This window comes from Myxine glutinosa, chromosome 2 (assembly GCF_964187855.1).
Source record: "Myxine glutinosa chromosome 2, kmMyxGlut1.1, whole genome shotgun sequence".
Classification (NCBI taxonomy): domain Eukaryota; kingdom Metazoa; phylum Chordata; class Myxini; order Myxiniformes; family Myxinidae; genus Myxine; species Myxine glutinosa.
The window spans coordinates 106,139,352-106,158,468 of NC_136262.1; the positions used below are offsets into that span (position 1 = coordinate 106,139,352).

General features: G+C 45.5%; 1 protein-coding gene across 3 annotated transcripts in view; it reads left to right on the plus strand.

The window, feature by feature from the left end:
• The window catches only part of LOC137421456 (ankyrin repeat domain-containing protein 13C), an 89,853-nt gene extending 76,730 nt beyond the window's left edge, over positions 1-13,123 (plus strand). For 2 of the 3 annotated variants that reach the window (XM_068107551.2, XM_068107552.2), the window contains 2 exons: positions 7,311-7,411; positions 11,493-13,123. In XM_068107551.2, the coding sequence (XP_067963652.1) occupies positions 7,311-7,411; positions 11,493-11,626 (235 nt within the window). In that variant the 3' untranslated portion in view covers positions 11,627-13,123. The remainder of the gene's footprint in view (positions 1-7,310; positions 7,412-11,492) is intronic. The other variant, XM_068107554.2, reaches the window with a different exon arrangement.
• Positions 13,124-19,117: the final 5,994 nt, after the last annotated feature.

Here is a 19,117-nt window from a genome sequence, read left to right on the forward strand (position 1 = left end):
CCGCCCCCTGGTTTTGGGACGATGTGTAGTGGCGAAGCCCACGCGCTATCGGAGCGCCGCACGATGCCGAGGTGTTCCAAAGCGTCGAACTCGGCTTTGGCCACGGCGAGCTTGGCTGAGTCGAGGCGGCGGGCTCTGGTGTAGACCGGCGGGCCCGTGGTTGGTATGTGGTGCTCGATCCCATGTCGTACTGCGACGGCCGAAAACGTCGGCCGCGTGAGGGCCGGGAACTCCGTGAGCAGGCGAGCAAACTCGTTCGCCGCCGGGAGGGCGCATGCCAGCTCGGTCGGAGCGGAGCTGCTCAATGTGCATACCAGGGAGCTGAAGGTCTCGGCGTTGATGAGGTGACGCCGTTGGACGTCCACCAGCAGTCCGTGTGCACAGAGGAAGTCGGCGCCTAGCAGAGCCAAGGGCACACTGGCGGTTACAAAAGTCCAAGCAAAGCGTTGGCCGCCGAAGCAGAGGGTGACGTTGCGCGGGCCGAAGGTGCGGATGGCTGATCCGTTGGCCGCAACCAAGGAGGGGCCACAAACCGCGGACTGCCTGTCCTGATCGGAGGCGGGTATGACGCTCAGTTGGGCGCCGGTGTCGCACAGGAAGCGCCGTCCGGACGCTTTGTCCATGATGAAAAGTAAATTGCCCGTGTGGCCGGCGCTCATGGCTGGTAATGAACGCCGGCCCGGCCGTTTCCCGGCCTGCCGAAGGTGCACGGGGGTCGGCATGTCCGGGCCTTCTGTCCGAACCTGCCATGATAGTAACACCATGCTTGGTCAGGTGGAGGCCCCGGTCGTCGTGCTGGAGGTGGTCGGCTCGGCGTTGCGGCCGCCAATTGCGTCGGCAGTTCGGTCGTCGACCGTGCCGGGTGCTCGGGCGCCATGGGCGTTGCGTCGGACGGCGGTGGGCCCCAGGTCGCTGCTGCAATGCGTTGGCCTGCCGCGGAGATCTTGTCGGCTTCCCTGGCGAGGGCGCGGGGATCCGTGATCGTCGTGCTCGCCAGGGCGAGGCATACCGGGCTAGGCAGCTGACGGAGGAACAGCTCCCGGAACAGGAATGCCGGAGAGTGCTCGCCGAGCAGCGAAAGCATGTAGTCCATTCGCTCGGACGGGCGCATGTCGCCGAGCTCGGGCAGGTCGAGCAGGCGCCGTGCGCGTTCCGCCGATGGGAGGGCGAAAGCGTCGAGGAGGAGCTTTTTAATCGCGCCGTATTTGTCAGCGGCTGGCGGGCTCTCGAGGAGGCTCAGGGCGCGGGCCGCGGTGGCTGAACCGAGCGCTGCTACCACATGGTGGAAGCGGGTGTCGTCGGCCGTGATGCCTCGCAGGGCGAACAGGGAGTCCGCCTGGGCGAACCAAACCGCCGCGTGAGCCTCCCAGAAGGTAGGCAGTTTAAGGGCAACTGCCGTGTCCATGTCGGTAGGTCACCAATGAAGGAGCTGTGCTCCCACGTAGTCAGAAGAATGGACGCGACAAAAAGCTGGAATTCGTCCGAGTTTCTTTATTGTCACAAAACAACTCGGGTACTCTGAAAAGCCCGTTTATCGGGCAGCAATATATATACACACATTATCCCAGAGCGTTTGCCCAGGAAAGGCGAGAGGGGGCGTGGCCGGGCGTCCTGGCCGCGGCCTGGCAAGTCGAGGGCGGGCATGCCCGGGCGTCCCGGACACGGCCTGGCAAGTCGAGAGCGGGCGTGCCCGGGCGTGCCCGGGCATGCCCGGGCGTCCCGGCCGAGGCCTGGCAAGTTGAGCGCGGGCCTGCCCGGGCGTCCTGGACGAGCCCGGCATGGTGATCGCTCCGCGTCCTTGGTAGGTGCAAGGCGATTGTGTAAACCCAGCGGTAGCCGCTACAATATATAGATGCAATTTTTTCCTTTTTTCCAAGATTGCGGCCGAACCACGTGACCTATGACGTCATACTTGTCATTAAAACATTCTACAGGTGGAGTTGCACTATGGTGAAAATTTCATGTCGATCGGACCAACGGTTGCATGGAAAATCATATTTATTCTGTGCAGACAAACAGACAAAGAAATAAACAGACAAACAAACAAACGGACTCAAATGCAATACCCTCTCCTCTGGCGAGGGTAACAAGAGGTTACCTCAATCACAAAAAAGCAAAAAGCATGAACATCACAAGGGGTGGTGCAACAAAAGTCACAGCACTGCAACACAAAGCCACGCACTTGAATACAGTCAAAACAATATGACACGGAAATGGACACAACACTCCGAACAGTCAAGGACAGAATGACTGCAGTCCTCAATATCGTGTGTCCTCCCTGAGCTGTGATGCAGGCTGTACACCTCCGACACATGCTCTGTACCAGGTGTCTGATGCGGTCCTGTGGAAATCTGTGCCACTCCTCCTGCAAACCTTGAATGAGCATTTGCCGATTGACAGCCGTTGATCTCGATGCAAGACGTCGACCAAGCTCATCCCATAAATGCTCAATGGGATTGAGGTCAGGGCACTAAGGCATTCAAGGCATCACTTAAACACCCTGTTCCTGGAGGAAGTTGGTGGTCAGGCGAGCAGCATGGGGTCGAGCGTTGTCCTGCTGGAAAACTGCGGTCAGGATGAGCCTGGAGAAATGGCAGCAGATGAGGTCTCAAAACTTCATTGACATAACATAACGCTGACTAGTGAGACAAACCATGTCCATATCCATTTCCATATGTCCAAACCATTTCCGATATGTCCATGTCTAGTGCATGGCCACACCTTTTAAGTTACTAACCCCAAACTCGGGGTACAAATACAACTATGTGTGGAGGATAACATTGGCTATGTGGCCACAGCCTCATGTGGGGGTGTAGAGTCAGGGGAAGGGGTGTGGGTAAGGGAGGGCATAAATTATCTATGTAAATGTGTACCATGTAGAGCCATCTGGTGGTGGTGGCAAAGGATATCACAATTCCCTTTTGTACCGGGGCAACGATGAATAAAGCACTCTTAAACTACCTATAGAGGCCATTTTTCCCCGCAAGCGGGGGTTGGCCTTTTTCGGGCACCGTGGTTGTTGTTTTTTGGTCCCCGTCCCGTCGGAGGTTTGGGGTTTCCATATCGGAAAGACAAAGGTGATGGCAAGTGGTAAAGCATGTGGTGAGGTGGAAAGAACTGGGAAGTGGCCGTGTGCTGTGTGCAGGAAGGGTGTCGGAGTGAACTCCATTCAGTGTACAATGTGCGCTGAGTGGGTTCATCAAAAATGTAGTGGTCTGAGAGGGTCATTAACCAGTGTGGCAGCTACATTCAAATGTAAGGTGTGCGCAGAGGGAGCTGCAGATGGAGGAAATGTTGAGTTGGATCTTGGAGATGGCGTGAAGCTGGAAGGTGTGAAAACATTTTGCTACCTCGGAGACATGCTGAATGGAGAAGGTGGATCAGACTCGGCAACGGTTGCTCGAGTGAGATGTGCATGGAAGAAGTTTCGGGAACTGAGTGGCGTGCTGATGAGGAGAGTGTCGCTGAAGCTGAAGGGAAAGGTGTATGCTGCATGTGTGAGAAGTGTTATGATTTATGGGAGCGAGACATGGGTAATGAACGTAGAGCAGCAACGAAGGCTGGAAAGGGTGGAAATGCGAATGGTTCGATGGATGTGCGGAGTATCGTTGAGAGAGAGGAGGACAAATGATGAATTGCGAAAGATGATGGGAATATTGCCTGTGATTGATGCTGTGAAGAGGAACAGGTTGAGATGGTTTGGTCATGTATTGAGGAAGGATGAAAGTGACTGGTTGAGAAGAGTGATGGAAGTTAATGTAGAAGGAAGTAGAGGACGGGGAAGACCGAGAAAGACTTGGCTAAAGATGGTGGAAGAAGAAATGCGGGCAAGGGGGTTAACAAGGAGAGATGCAGAAAATAGGGCCAAATGGAGAAGATTGTCATGGGGACCGCAAGGCTAACCCCCGCTCTAGCAGGGAAAATTGCCTTAAAATGCATGTTGTTGTTGTTGTTGACTAGTGAGAATGCCTTCGACGACGACCAGAGGTGTCCTGAAACGAGTGGAAATGCCGGCCCATGCCATCACACTGGGTTGCCATCACATGCCATCACATGCCATCACATCACACTCTCCAATAATTGATCTGGCGAATACAGCATGATGCATACCTTTCCCCACCTCTGCGCCATACCCGTTGACGCCCATCAGCAGCATGGAGGCAAAATCTGGACTCATCGCTGAACAAGACTGCACTCCACTGTTGCTGTGTCCAGCGGCAATGCTGCAGACACCATCTTAGTCTGTTCTGCCAATGCACTGCGTTCAACACTGGACCTCTGCAAGGACGTCTTGCCTCCAAGCCCCGACTTCTCAAGCGCCTCTGCACAGTAGAGACACTGATGCAGTTGTTGTGGCGACCTTTTGTCACTGCAGCTGTTTGCGTCGCAGGGCGGAAAGGATCATGAAGATGCTCAGCACAATCCAGCGGTCTTGGTTTGGGGTGGTTACCCGTCGTCTTCCTCTTCGTGGACCATCATTCACAATTCCAGTTTCACCATATCGCCTGGCCAGGTTGGAAATATTGCAGGCTGTGAGCAACTAAGATGATGGGCAATTGTTCACTGGCTTGCACCAGCCTCAAGCATCCCAATTGCCCGTAAACGTTGTTCAGATGTCAGGTGTGGCATCTGAATTTTCTTGTTGTTTTCCCTGTCAGAAGCCTCCAGAGTGACTATACACAGCAGTAAATGAATGTCTAACCACGAGAACTGAAGGATTTCATTATGAGGGTCATTATTTAAAGGGAAAGATCCCTGTACAGAACCACTCAAGCATGCCATTGTTGATCAACCAGGTGATTGAAGTGAAGTTCCCGTTACATAATCGGCCATTACAATTGAAGAAACGTGTTTGTAAAGCTGCACATTTCAAAAAATGAAAGTGATAAGTTTCTTTTGATGTTCAATATATATAGAACCACCTTTGGAGGCCATTTTTCCCCACAGAGCAGGGGTTGGCCTTTTTTAGGCAACCTGGTCCCCTTTTTGAAGCGATGTTTTATGGCTGGATGCCCTTCCTGCCATGAACCCTGTGAGTCGCCTCTTGCGACACAGGGAATCACCAATGAGCTGGTACTCAATTTGCTGACCTCGGAAGGATGACAGGCTGAGTCCACCCCACTGGCATTAATTCAGCAATCGACCGGGATTCGAACCCAGGATCCTAGGATCCCAAGCTGGCACCCTAACCGCTAAGCCAACACCAGGCTGGCCATACACTATATACAGTGCGTATCAAAAAAAAGGTAATCCCAATTCAAGGGGTTAATATGCAAAGGCTATTTATTTTGACAATTTACATGTGGTTTACTAATTAAGAGGAGATCCTCAGCTTTCCATTGATGCCTTTCATGCATCATTGCTGTCACACATGACCGAGTACATGTTCATTGAAAATGACAAGTTCAAATCGCATTTTTACAAGTTTGGCTAATCGATGCAAGTCAGGATAATTGGTGCAAAATGAACGTCAGATGTGAACTTTTCTCAGGAATGATTGGCCTTTATGCACCCACACCCTCAAGATGTCCATCTCCCCTTTCAACACAAAGCTCACAGCGGCGGAGCATGCCCTGAACTGCTCGTCTCACCAAAGCCGCCATGTCATTGCGCAAAGCATCCACTTCATGTCGAATACGGCCCTGCAATTCGTCAAGATCACAGGGAGGAGTTATGAACACCTGGTTCTTTAAATGTCCCCAAAGGAAATAATCACATGGTGTGAGGTCAGGTGATCTTGGCGGCCATTCCACTGCATGGTTGAGGACGATGACTCGGTCTCCAAAGAGTTCCCTCAGTCGATCTCGGACAGCAATAAGACGATGTGCTGGGGCGCCGTCTTGGGCCCACCAGAGATATCTGAAGACACCACGAACCTGTCGCTCAAAGTTTTCCTCCAGCTGCGGTAAAACCTCATCATTGATCATCTGCAGATACCTGTTACCATTGATATTCCTTTGAAAGCAAAATGGTCCGATCACCTGACCACTTCCACAAAGTCCCAACCAAACAGTCCACTTTTGTCGATTCATGTTGGTGTCAAAATTAAATTACGGGGGTTGTGCTGTCGATGCATATTCAAGAACATTATGGGTGTTGACCTTGCCGTCCATGGCGAAAGCAGCTTCGTCGCCGATAACGAGATACCACAGGAAATTGACATCTGCTTCGCAATGTGCTATCAACCATCCAGCAAGCACCAGCCTCCTGGCAAAATACCCTGGCATAAGTTGATGCCAGATGTGAATCCGATATGGATGTTGGTGGAGGTCCAGTCTTGTAATTCGGTTGAATGTTGCCAAAGGCAATCCCGTCCCATTTCGTCTTGCGCTGGTATCCCTAGGATGCTCCAAAACTTGCTGCCTTACTGCTGCAATGTTCATTTCCGATCGCCCAGTGCGCCTCCTACCAGAATTCCCCTTGTTGCGGTTGAGGCTAGTGCCATGCTCTTGGTATTTTGTAACATTCGCCCAGATGGTTTTGGCTGCTGGAGGCTCCCGTTCTGGGAAACGTTCCCTGAACGCATCACGAGTTCGCTGCAAAATTCCAGTTTGGTGAAAGGTTGTAACCGCGAAGGTCCGCTGTACAGTCGTAAGTTGAACCATCTTTTCAATGACTCAGACTGTCTCTAAACCCATACACTGTAGGCCCATCTTAAATACCCATCTGACGCAACCGACGATTACCAGACCAGCTTAACAATTTTACATCATCAACTTGGCAGTCGACAAGTAATGCGTCCATTTCAAACTGTCTTGCACCGATTATCCAAACTTGTAAAAATGCGATTTGAACTTGTCATTTTCAATGAACATGTACTCGGTCATGTGTGACAGCAATGATGCCTGAAAGGCATCAATGGAAAGCTGAGGATCTCCTCATAATTGGTAAACCACATGTAAATTGTCAAACTAAATAACCTTTGTACATTAACCCCTTGAATTCGGATTACCTTTTTTTTTGATACGCACTGTATAGGACAATATCTCAAAACGTTGTGGACGGATTCGGACGAAACTCAGTGGATGAGTTGCTTTGGTGACAAGAACAAGCCGAATATAATTTGAAGGTCCAGATGCAGATCCAGTCTATCAGTGGGATACAAAACGTGAACTGTTCAGCCAAATGGAGGAATGCTCTCTACCGAGTGCCGTTCTAGTTTTTCTTGTGATACAATGTTTGGTTAAATCACATTAGGGTTCTGTCTTAATGGGGTTTTTTATTTTATTTTGCCTTCTATTTCTGGTCAACTACTGCATGATCATCATGTTATTACCATGTTCAATTGTTGTTTTCCTGTTGTTGTACAGATTGCTCAATGTGTTGGAGGTTGTAGCACCATTTAAGCAGTTCCACAAACTTCGAGACTTCGTGCAACTTCAACTTCCTCCTGGATTTCCTGTTAAACTAGGTAAATAACTATATGCTCCTGACTGTCACTAAGGCTAGCAGTATGGTCTAAAGGTACGCACACTCACACCGAGGCTGTTTATCCGAGGTTTGAATCCTGACCCACCTATAAAATGTCAACATGGTGTTTCACAGATAGGGTGATTCATCAATGTATGTGCCGTCCCTCGGATGGAAGTTAAACAGGCCTCCCGTCTGCCGGCATTAATTGGTGGACGTTGAGGAATCCACGTTGTCCTTCGTGTAGAGTATGCGAGCATTCTCCGGCACTCTAAACAAATTCCTGCCCTAACCAGCAGAGGGCATCGCATCCTCGGTGCTCCTGCACCTCCAGCCAATGATGCAACCCAGCAACTTTGTGCTGCCCACGATAGAGACAGACTATGGCCCTTTCAGCCCTGCTCTTTTCCCTTTAGGTTGATCCACCTCCTCAATGATCCCCACCAAATATGCCTCGTATGTCATCAAGATGTGATGTAATTAATACCACACTGTGATGCAACTGATACCACAGCGTGATGCACAATCTTTGTGAGGCTCTGAATTACATTCTTTTCTTTATTTCTTTCTTTTTTTTGGATACAAGATCGAGGCTCGTGTAAGAGCTAACATCAATCACAAAAAAAACGGATACACAAAACATACAATAAAGGGAGCGGGAGACAAGATGGGGAGAGAGAGGGAAGCACACAAGTACAACAGCAGAGAACAGGGACAACGGAAGATCTGTGGGAGGGAGAGGGCTTGGGGGGAGCAGGCATGGAAAAGAGGGGGGGGGGTGGGAAAGTATAAAACACATGGATACTGCTGGAACTTCCAGGAAAGAAAAAGTCGGTATTTTAAAAAAAAAAGTGTATTTGGGAAGAATTAACAGGGGTAGAAGAGATCAAGGTTTTGGATGGGGGAAGATAAGAGACGGTGGTGAACAGCTGTTTTAAAGACCTGGAGGGAGGAGTGGGATTGAAGGGAGTGAGGGAGTTTGTTCCAGAGGTGGGAGAAAAGGGGAATGAAGGAGTGAAGGTGAGCAGAGAGTCTTGATTTTGGCAGTTTCACCATAAGAGGGTTGCTGGCAGATCTTGTGCGACCTGTAGGAATATTTGGGGGACAGAGCACCGACACGGCTGGGGGAGCAAGGCCGGAGAGGAGTCGGTAGAAGACAGAAAGACCACCAACCTTCCTGCGGTGAGTAAGTAAAAGGCCCTCGGAGATAGCGTCATCGCGGGAGATTCCAATGATTCTGAACGCTTTGGTTTCAACAGCGTGAAGCCGAGCTAGGTGTGAGGCAGGAGCACCGGCCCAGAGGGGAGAGCAGTACTCCATCAAGCTGCGGATGAAAGCCTTGTATGTGGTGGTGTGGGATTGCAACAAGAGAACAGTGCCAGCTTTACTTTGCTTCCCATATTGGTTCGCATTACTTTGTCAACTTTCAGTTGGCAAAACACATCATTCGAACTGTCTGCAGATGCAGATGCATGACAAAGTTTAGTACTCCTTTGTTGTACCTAGGGTTTTGAAGGAAACGACGAGCTAGCTGTCTCGTTTACTTGCACTTGTTGATGTGAAATATGACAAGAAGAGTGGGTTTAATTTTCGAGCCTTTGACCAAAAAGAAAATCGCTGGTTTAACATAAGCACGAAGCAAATTTAGAGTGTTTTAGAGAAATTTAGAGCATAAGCACATGGCAGGAAAATTTGGAAAGAACATACCTGTTGACAATCATGATTTATACGCATGCCATATCTGTCCAAAAGCACCCATTCCTCCTCTTAAAAAAATGTACACATAATATTGTCTTACTGTATTTGAACACGTTTTCATTCCCTTCTTCTTCTTTTGTATGTAGCGCATGGCTGCTGGGTAGCATCATTGGCTAAGGGCGTAGCTGTGCCGCTGATGCAGAGCCCTCTGCTACTTAGGGCAGGAATTTGGGATTTGGCGGCCAGGGTGCCGGCGATAGCTCGCCTACTCTTGGCAAATACACCATGGGATCTTTAACGGCCACCAACGAATACTGGCAGACGAAAGGTCCATTTAACGTCCATCCGAGGGACATTTGTGGAATTCATGAATCACATTGATGATCACAAAGCACATTGATGAATCACCCTGCCTGTGAAACACCAGGATGACAGTTTATAGCTGGGCCAAGGTATATAGCTTATATAGTCAGGTTCACTATGTTTTTTCGTTCAAAATTTTTGGAGATTAGCAAAACTACATTTTTGGAATATTCAGAGCATGAGGAACCCAAAAATTAATGTTTATATTTGCGTAGACACCTTTTCAAAAATCACCCTCAGGACAGTGATGAAGATCTGTAAAAGCATATTCCTGAACGGTGTAGACCTAGTAGATCCTGTGTATAGGACTTATAGTTCAATCTGATACTAACAAGGCTGCTTTCTTGCTTTATAAACCCGTACCTATAACTTTAAAGGACTTGCAATATCATGTATTATGTAATCGTTATATCACAAATATAAAGACAATGGTTTTCAATTACCTTTGTTGCTTTTCTATAATCCTGAGCACTATTTTGAGGCCTTTATTGGATTCCTTGACCCAGAAAACATAGGATTAGCATATTTAATTAAGTCTCTAGGTTGACGAGAAGCCGAGATAGCGCAAAATATGTATTTTACGGCGGCCATTTTGAAAATCCAAAATGGCGGCCATGCAGGTGTCTGTGCAAATTCCAACATTGATTTTCGGATTCTCCATGCCCTGATGATTCCAAAAATGTACAGGTTTGCTCATCCCAAAATTTTGAACGAAATTATATTTGTTAACATAGTGAACCTGACTAATAGGCGAGTGTGTGTACCTCTGGACTATCCTGCAGCCATAATTTGCCATTTTTCTAGACCTCGTATATTTACAAGACCTTTATTATTAGCCCCCGGATTTGGATTTGGATTCGGTCTACACCGTCCGTCCGTGAGTCCGTAACCATATCTCAGAGATGTATAGACCAATTTTGTTCATACTTGGCACAAAGATAATACATGACGGTATACATATGCACATCATTTTGTTTTCCGAAGTAGTCAAAGATGGCCGACTGGCGGCCATTTTTGTTGTAAAAAAAACCCGATGTTGAACCCGTCCTCAACCATTTCTCAGACATGCATTTTCCAATGTTGTTCAAACTTGGCACACAGATAATGAATTACAGCTTACATATGCACCTGGTGCCTGGTGTTGGCTTAGCGGTTAGGGTGCCGGCTTGGGATCCTAGGTTCGAATCCCAATCGATCGCTGAATGAACGCCAGGGGGGGTTGACTCACCCTGTCATCCTTCCGAGGTCGGCAAATTGAGTACCAGCTTGCTGGGATGAATGATCCCGGTGTGTACCCCGATTTATAATAGGTACACCGTATCCCTGTGCATCGTAAGAGGCGACCAAGGGTTGGCGTCAGGAAGGGTATCCGGCCATAAAAACATTGCCTCAAACAGGGAACCATGATTGTCATGGGGCCCGCAAGGCTAACCCCCGCTCCAGCGGGGAAAATGGCCTTAAAAAAAACCGATCATTCACTCATTCATTTTCATTCAAATGCACCTCATTTTTTTTTTTAGATCAAATTCAAGATGGCTGACTGGCAGACATTTTGCTACTTAAACGTGTCCCCATCAATTTCTCGAACATGCGTGAACCTATTTTCTTCAAACTTGGCATAAGGACAATACATGAGTATACATATATGCAGAATATTTTATTTTGTCTTCCGACCACAAATGGCCGACTGACAGCATTTAACTCCGCACAGCAAAATTACTAAAACCACAGCGGGGGCTATGACATTTTATGTCTTTTTCTTCTTCTTTTCCCTGTATTGCGAATACTTGAAATGTTCGTTTTTCATTCGAGTTTTAAACCGAGATCAGTTCTTTGTTACTTTTACTTCTTACTTTTAATTTCTATAAAGTGTCTAAACTGATTATTATTTTTATCTAACTTATTCTTAATCCAAACTTTCATCATAATGTCTTAAAAGTAATATTTCAACGTGTAACCTTTTGAATACCACATTGACGCTCTCATGATCTGTTACACGAAGCTGTTTGTTTTCTCGTCAGATGTCCCCGTTTTCCCCACCGTCTCTGCCACCGTCACCTTCAATGAATTCCGCCGGATGTCTGGCTTTCCTGCTTCACTTTTCTCCATCCCATCTGACTTTGTAGAAGATCCGTCACATTTCCCTGATCTATGATCTATGTCTGTCCCATCTTTGAGTCACAACCAGGAAGTATGTATGGTTCCTCAATGCTCTTTTTGACATCTCGTTTGCTGGGTAACAAATGCGGTAAGTCCTTCATTTGACGTGCTGCGGAGCACTGATGCTGAACCAATCGCAATTCTCCTATCTAAAACTAAAACTTCTTCGCACAACCAGACAGACCCCCAGTACTTAAGGTTCTTACCGGGCCAGCTTTTGTTTTGGTTTGTTACCTCCACCTGTCTCCACCTCGTGGATGAAGGTTTTGTTTTCACCCCTGTCTGTCTGTTTAATCTGTGAACAACTTATCTCAAAAGTTGTGGACGGATTCGGACGAAATTTGGCAGAGTGGTAGCGTATGTGACAAGGACGAAATTATTAGATTTTAGTCAAGATCCTGATTCGGATCCGGCTACTAGAATTTAAAAAATGATTCTTCACCATTGGGAGATGGGGCCAAAAACTATACATAGCAGGAAAGCTCAAAAAGTTGTGGACGGATTTGGATGAAACTTGGTGGAGAGGTTGTGCGTGTGACAAGGACGAATCCATTCGATTTTGGTGAAGATCTGAATATGGATTCGGATACGAAGATTATTTAATTTTTAAGTGATTCTTCACCGTTGAGAGATCGCGTGAAAAGCGATATATAACATGATATTTTAAAAAGTTATGGACGAGTTCTGACGAAACTTAGTGGACAAGTTGGTTAGGTGACAAGAACAAGCCGATTAGATTTTGGTTCAGGTCCGAATCCAGCTCCGGCTCATCAGTGGGATACAAAACATAAACTGTTCAGCCTGGCGGAGGTATGTGCTCAACCGAGTGCCGTTCTAGTTTTTGAATGTTTTTATCGATGTGGTTTCAGAACTACACTTAACATGCAGTCACATCCAACGAACCATTACATATGTGGAGATGAAGTAAACAGTGAAGTAGAATTAAACGTGTGACCGTGCTTTGACTGTATGGAAAAGCAGTTTACAAATTGTTGTTCCTTCTTGTCGACATCATAATTGGACATTGTTAGGCCATGCTCATTATAAAATAAGAAAAGGCGAGTTTAATGTATCTGATATTGTAAGCAATTCAACACTGAAGCTTCCTCAACTGCTGTTTTAGCATATCTATAACACAAGTCAATTTGATTATGCTTTTCCACAATAATATCCCATTGATTATAATTTGTATTCTTTTTTTCTCTCCGACTTCAAAAGAGCACATGGTGCATGCTTCTATAATATCCTAATAGTCCAAATATTCATGCTGTTGGACAAAATGTACATGCACATGTAGATATAACAGATATGCATCTAATATATGGTTTATATACATACACATCTTGTAGACAATATTTGACATGCTTTCTATCTTAACATGTCATTTAAGTTGCAACGAAAAAAATACATTCCGAAATTTTATTCATATCATGTTCATTCATATTCTGTGTTCAAACTGTCTTCAGAAATAAATATTTGTTTACGATTCCTATATATTGCTCAATATATATAAACTAGCAGAAACCCGTGGTAATAAAATACCACGATAAAAATAAAATAAAAAGGGAAGCCTTTTATTCTCACGCTGGTTGAAAGAGCTAAAAATGGGAGATTATATATTTCGATAACAAAAGATAACGGCAGTGCAATGTCCAACAGGTAGGTTCCACGCATAGAAGGAGTTCAGAGAAGAATACCTCACAGGGTATGATATAAGAAGTGAAGCTAAAATCCCTACAGACCATCGCACAGCGGGTTGAAGTTGGTCCTTCGTGGTCAGGGAATAGATGAGTTGCTGAACCTGCCCAGGTTCTCATACAGAAGACCCCCGATTCCTACTTCACTGCGTATATCGATTCTCAATACTGTCCTTTTGTCTTTCCCCTTGGTTGTTCTTATTGTTGTTGTTATGATTTAACAACCAATAAAACCTTCGCTAAAGCACAACTAAATGAATATACTGGTCGGTAATGATGTGAACAAATCAATGAGGAGACGTCTCAAAGGCAAAGCAAACTAACAAGCAAACTACCTACCAATTAATGGTAGTTAATTGGTGTGGCATAACAAATCCAAGTGAATGTGAAAAATGTCCTTACAGCTTCACAAACCAGATGAGACAAGAAAAAATGGTAAAGAAAGGAAAGATATTTAATTTAAAGGATATTTAAATGCCCTCGTCTATAGGCAATGCCTCAATCGTTGCCCTCAAGCAGGCCCCACCAAAGGTAGAGCTTACTTGCTCAGTCTCCACTCTGCAAACCTTAACTTATCACTCACCTTGATCCATCCATTCCCTTTATCGCTCAGACCTGCTACCCTTTTGGATGCAACTTGTATAGTATTTCACAAGATCAATTATTTCTGGAGGCTGTGGGATTACTTCTGTAAAGAAAAATGTGGAAGAAGACTATTTTCGAATATTCACAATATGTTTTCTTGATCAATCAAGATCAGAGTACCATAAAACCCTGCCAGCTCAACATCCAGAATGGAAGGATGAGGTATTACACTGATGAATGGTTATTACCACAAAAATGATATCTAGCATGATATCTCAAAAAGTTGTGGACGAGTTGTGACAAAACTTGGTGAATGGGTGGTTAGGCGACAATACCAAGCAGATTACATTTTGGTTCAGGTCCGAATCCAGACCCGACCTATCAGTGGATACAAAACGTAACCTGTCCAGCCTGGTGGAGGTATGCTGTCTATCGGGTGATGTTCTAGTTAATTCTGCTTTTCAAACGTGTTTTATTTCTGAAATGTCAATTCTCATTTTGGGGGGATGCCATCATGTTTTTTAATGCCTTACGAAGATTCATCTCCAGGTTGACGTGGAGGAATTCTCGTGGTGGCAGTTTATCTACTCGATATTAAACCCACCAGGTTTTTCATTTTGCTTTTACACACATTCTTACCATTAATCTCATCCCTGACACTTTATAATATCAACTTCAACGTGCAATTTCCTTATAACAAAGCAAGCTTTGGAACAGTTGGAAAACTAATTGGATCTTTATTTTATCGACATTGACCATGGACACAAGACAACTTTGTGAACATTTTGCATGCTGCTGGTACAACCACCCCTCCACCACCACTATAGAAGGAAGAGGGAGGGAGCGGGGCATCTTGGTCTAAGGAAAAAGAAGATTCTGCCATGTCTGCGTACATAATAAACATATATGGCAGAGAATACATCTTGGAAAATAGTGTACTTTATGATTCCATTATGCTTTAACAATGGATTTTGATGCATTTTGTGAATACTATCATGTGGACTGCTCTCAGTTAAGACCGAGAGTAAGCCACGGATGGAAACGAGCGTTAATGAAGGCGTTATTCAATTGATGGCGGATGATACACGAGCAGTAAGAAGAATACCGACTCACCTGTACGGGCCCCGCACAGGCGTCTTCACCTTGCAAATCAACTCAACCCGAGACGGATGTAAAATGTACAAAAATAACGGTCTCACTAAAATCCGAAATGGACTCAAAATCCGAAATGGAGCGAAATGGACCTTCAAAATCATCCGAAATGGACTCAAAATCCGAAATGGAGCGAAATGGACCTTCAAAATCATCCGAAATGGATTAGGGTTAGGGTTAGGGTTAGGGTTGTTAGGGTTAGGGTTGTTAGGGTTAGGGTTGTTAGGGTTCGGGTTGGGGTTGTTAGGGTTAGGGTTAGGGTTAGGGTTGTTAGGGTTACTTAATTAACATTACATTTTATTCATTCCTCACCTGTTTTAGATCAGTATTTTAACATTTAATTTTACTACTGAATCACCATCCATTTCGGATGTTATTGAGGTTGGTTTAATATGTTGTGTATGAAATGAAATGAAAAGTGTAGGCTATGGGGAAGTTATTGGTTATTTTGAGGTCCATTTCGCTCCATTTCGGATTTTGAGGTCCATTTCGCTCCATTTCGGATTTTGAGGTCCATTTCGCTCCATTTCGGATTTTAGTGAGACCCCAAAAATAATATTTATTAAACGGAATGCCGGGACAAGGAAACATCTTGATAAATAGATGTTCTAAATTGGGACGTCTCCACACCCGACTTAAACGACAGATAAGGGAGGATATAAATGAAAGGAACCGTTGTGTTTGTGTGGTGCGGCTTATCTCTGTCTGCAGTGTCAGGGATTGCCAGGGATCGTCAGGCTCCGAGAGCAGTCGTCCAACGCGTCTCCGGTTGGCGGAAAGGCCTCGACGCGCCCTTGTTTGCGCGCTGCTAGGCCCGCGTACGCTGCAGAGCAGCAAGCCTCGCCCCTGCCTCTCCACGCTGCAGTGACAAGCCGCGCTGGTCCCGACGCTCGCACTGAGAACGCAACTCTTCGTGCTCGCTCAACCGTCTCTCCACCAAAGTCCGAAGGCAAGACAATCCAGTGGAACGTAAGGGAAGTCCAGGGCAGGTAGAAGGTCCAAGCACAAGCGAGCAGTCCAAACCGAGAGCACAAAGGGGGAGAGAAAATGTCGGTCTCTCCTCACTTTTATTGATCCCTCTTGGCCAATCTCTGGCTCCTTATTGTCTCTGAGCTTCAGCTGCGTGCCGATTGGCCCTCCCTTCCAGTGATGTGATCTCCCCATCAAACCCTTTGACCAATCCATCGCGAGGTGGGCGTGGCCTCAACCTGCCCGAGCAATGTTTGTCTCCAAGTCGGGGTAATGCATGGGCGCTTCCTGTCTGTTCTTCCGGTAAGTTTTCTTGAGGGGAATTTTATCAGTGTATGCGCTAATGGGGATGGATTCCTAACTAGTGTTGAGGTGCGTTGCCATATGGGACAATGGAATGATCACAGGTTTGACACACAGGGGAATTAACATAATCCCTACTCTAACACAACGACCATCCTTGTATGATCACAAAGATACACTTACACGAACAAACCGCCTAGACAGAACTTATTACATGTGGTATTCCCTATCACGACAGCCAGAGCATAATACCTATGCAGATCTACCTAAATCTATATATATATATATATATATATATATATATATATATATATATATATATATATATATATATATATATATATACATATATATATATATATATATATATATATCACTACCCCAAAATTCACAACAATACTTTCGCAACAATTATAATTTACGTTGTAGTTAATACAAATGTCGTCCCACAATTCTTATAAACTGCCTTCCCACAATTATTTGCGATGTAAAAGATTTACTACTTTATCTTCTTCTTCGTTTGTATGCAGCACAAGGCTGCGGGGTAGCATCATTGGCTGAGGGCATGGCTGTATGCAGTGCCCTCTGCTGGTCAGGGCAGGGACTTGTAACTTGTTCAGGTTGCCAGCGATAGCTTGCCTGCTCTTCCAGAAAGACACCGTGGGATATTTAACGTCCACCATCTTATGCTGCAGGATGGAACGTCCATTCACCATCCATCCTAGGAACGACACACACATTGATGAAACACCAGGATGACGGTTTATAGCTGGTTTGGGATTCGAACCCAGGCTCGACAGCTGAGATGTAAGTGTGCATCCCTCTACTCTAGGCCATCCAGTCAACCCTTTATATTCTCTGTAAAGTGATTTTACTTTTTCAAGTAAAGCTCAGAAACCTAAACTGTTCCACACATAGAATGTTATGGCTGATGGTGGAAAGTATTTTTTGCTTCTTTCATTCCTCCACCAAGTCCCAAGCCACAAATAAAGCTTTAATGATACAAATGTTTCAACTGGCATAACAGTGAAAATAGCTGATGGCCTTTCCAGTTATTACACTGGAATGGTTATCACAATGGTGGATTTTACATCACATTGGTATTATGGTTCCCAGACGAAGGCATTAAGTTTTTAGTCTTGATGTCCTGCTTTTTGGGAAAACAAAATCCATTTGTTTTCATTATAAGGCAGAATTTCAAATGCTACCAATTGGCTGATATTACGAGTTGGTTGTTTTATCAAATGTCAAATTGATGTAAAATCAAAAATCAAAATGGTTGTTTTGCCACGTTCAGCGCTTCCAGAAAATGATGCAACAAGCAGCCATCGGTTGCATACGAAACTAGAACAGCACTCGGTAGAGCGCATACCCCCGCCAGGCTGAACAGTTTACGTTTTGTATTCCACTGATCGGCCATATCTGGATTCGACCTCAATCAAAATCGAATCGGCTTGTTCTTGTCACTTACCCAACTCATCCACCAAGTTTCGTCTGAATCTTTTCATAACTTTTTGAAATATTGTGCTATATATCGGCTTTAGCCCTATCACTTAATAGTGGGGCGGCTTAGCCCAAATATTCAAAAGAATTGTGCATTTTGTGAAACAAGCACCAAATTTGGCACAAATGTACATTAATATGTTGCGAACATTTTCAGATATTGGGCCACTTGAAATTCCGTAATTTTTTTTTTCAAATTTTTTCAAATTTCGTAATTTAAAATTTTTCGGGTGACACCGTCACAATTTCGGTCTTCGAGGCCGGCCGATAGGCAAAGTGTGACCGGAAGGGACGAGGTTCTCCTGACCACGTGGCCCTCGATCTGGGAAGCGAGAGGCGTTCCATTAGTGGACGCGCCCCTCACGCCCGACTTTTGGGCGGCCCCGGCAGGCCGTTTGTTTTGACGTTCCGTGACAGGCCCCGCACCCCCACCTCCGGGCCGACCGGAAGCTTGTGCTGAGTACATCATACCTGAACAACTCAGTGAGGCAGAACACAGCAGTGCACACCAGGGTGACCCCTTCAGTGCATAAACCAATTAACCTGTCCACTGCAGGGCATATATAAATGAAGTTATTTTCTGCATATAATAATAATATAAGTTCAGTTCTATATAACAATTTCTGTTATCACCACTACCACTACAACTACCACTACTACAAGCTTTGTCTGGAATTTTGTGGACTAACAGACAAACAGACATACAGACAAGCTGGGATCAAAACATTACCTCCTTCCACCATTGAGTGTAGAGGTAAACATCATGGAAATTATATCATGCCCTAGATTTAATTCATGCTTACCCGTGTATTTGCTTCACTGGTTCACAAGGTCTTTTGCATACATGTAATTCAGACTCTCGTCTTCATTGCTGACCACACAATGTTCGCAACATATTAATGTACATTTGTGCCAAATTTGGTGCTTGTATCACAAAATGCACAATTCTTTTGAATATTTGGGCTAAGCCGCCCCACTATATCGGCCGGCCTCGAAGACCGAAATTGTGACGGTGTCACCCGAAAAATTTGAAATTACGAAATTTGAAAAAATTTGAAAAAAAAAATTACGGAATTTCAAGTGGCCCAATATCCGAAAATGTTCGCAACATATTAATGTACATTTGTGCCAAATTTGGTGCTTGTATCACAAAATGCACAACAGGTTTGCTATGCTGCTACACTATTACCTGCTCTCAGAAACCTTAGAATGAAGAACTAGTCTTGCTTGTGTCGGCTCACGTTGGTCTGTGGTGGTGGACAGGTAGAGCAATGGAT